This window comes from Limulus polyphemus, unplaced genomic scaffold, assembly GCF_000517525.1.
Source record: "Limulus polyphemus unplaced genomic scaffold, Limulus_polyphemus-2.1.2 Scaffold8206, whole genome shotgun sequence".
Lineage (NCBI taxonomy): Eukaryota > Metazoa > Arthropoda > Merostomata > Xiphosura > Limulidae > Limulus > Limulus polyphemus.
The window spans coordinates 4106-5440 of record NW_013673816.1 but is presented as its reverse complement, the minus strand read 5'-3'; the positions used below and the strand labels follow the sequence as shown (position 1 = coordinate 5440).

The 1335-nt window shown below is 37.4% G+C and overlaps 1 protein-coding gene across 1 annotated transcript in view; it reads right to left on the bottom strand.

The window, feature by feature from the left end:
* The window catches only part of LOC106475193 (TBC1 domain family member 30-like), an 18309-nt gene that overhangs the window by 13111 nt on the left and 3863 nt on the right, over window positions 1-1335 (bottom strand). Inside the window, exon 3 of the mRNA XM_013935890.2 lies at window positions 284-411. Coding sequence (XP_013791344.1) covers window positions 284-411 — 128 coding nt within the window. The remainder of the gene's footprint in view (window positions 1-283; window positions 412-1335) is intronic.

The following is a 1335-nucleotide window of genomic DNA, read 5'->3' as shown; positions in this document are numbered from 1 at the left end:
GAAGAACGTTGTACTGGAGGATTTCCTGGATAAGTGTTGTTGAGTTAATGTGGAAGAACGTTGTACTGGAGGATTACCTGGATAACTGATGTTGAGTTAATGTGGAAGAACGTTGTACTGGAGGATTTCCTGGATAACTGTTGTTGAGTTAATGTGGAAGAACGTTGTACTGGAGGATTTCCTGGATAACTGTTGTTGAGTTAATGTGGAAGAACGTTGTGCTGGAGAATTTCCCGACAACGGTTTGGTTTCATTATTAATTTATTTAAGACGTATTACTCACCCTTTTCCTGAAATAAGAAGGAATTCCTACAGACAGTCGGACAACCATTTTCATGGCATCATGCCATTGGCTGAAACCTGTTTCACCTGGAAGAGGTTCCAAACTGAACCTGATTCTGGTGTCAATTCCTACGAAGAAAACAGATTATTTATCAGATCGGTGAATGTGAAGAGTTAAGTGTTTTTCATAAGGATATTTACTTAAAAAATCAATTTTCATCCCTTCATTCATGTGATGAGATACTCTCACGAACACTTTACGGTAACATATGCAAATAATGTTTAATTTGAATGAACTTCAGTGCCAAATATGACCGCAACCCTTACTTCACAAATTTTGGAGTCTTGGTTGTGCTATAAGAGTCACTGTCAAATCCCACTAATCGGTTAGACAAGATTAGTCCAAAAGGTGGTTAGTTGTGGGTGCTAATGTTGCCTATCAGTTCTAAGTAGGCACGGCTGTGAGAAGATTTATTGATCTTTGTGTAAATTTGAACAAAAATTATGAACGAAACAAATTTTACTTAAACTCGATAGTTAATGTACACGTTTCACAGGCACACGTACAGAAAACTTGATAGCTAAAGTACACGTTACACAGGTACCCATACAGAAAACTTGATAGTTAAAGTACACGTTACACAGGTACCTGTACAGAAAACTTGATAGCTAAAGTACACGTTACACAGGTACCCGTACAGAAAACTTGATAGTTAAAGTACACGTTACACAGGTACCCATACAGAAAACTTGATAGTTAAAGTACACGTTACACAGGTACCCTGTACAGAAAACTTGATAGTTAAAGTACACTTACACAGGTACCTGTACAGAAAACTTGATAGTTAAAGTACACATTACACAGGTACCTGTGCAGAAACTTGATAGTTAAGTACACGTTACACAGGTACCTGTACAGAAACTTGATAGTTAAAGTACACGTTACACAGATACCCGTACAGAAACTTGATAGTTAAGTACACGTTACACAGGTACCCATACAGAAACTTGATAGTTAAGTACACGTTACACAGATACCTGTACAGTAAACTT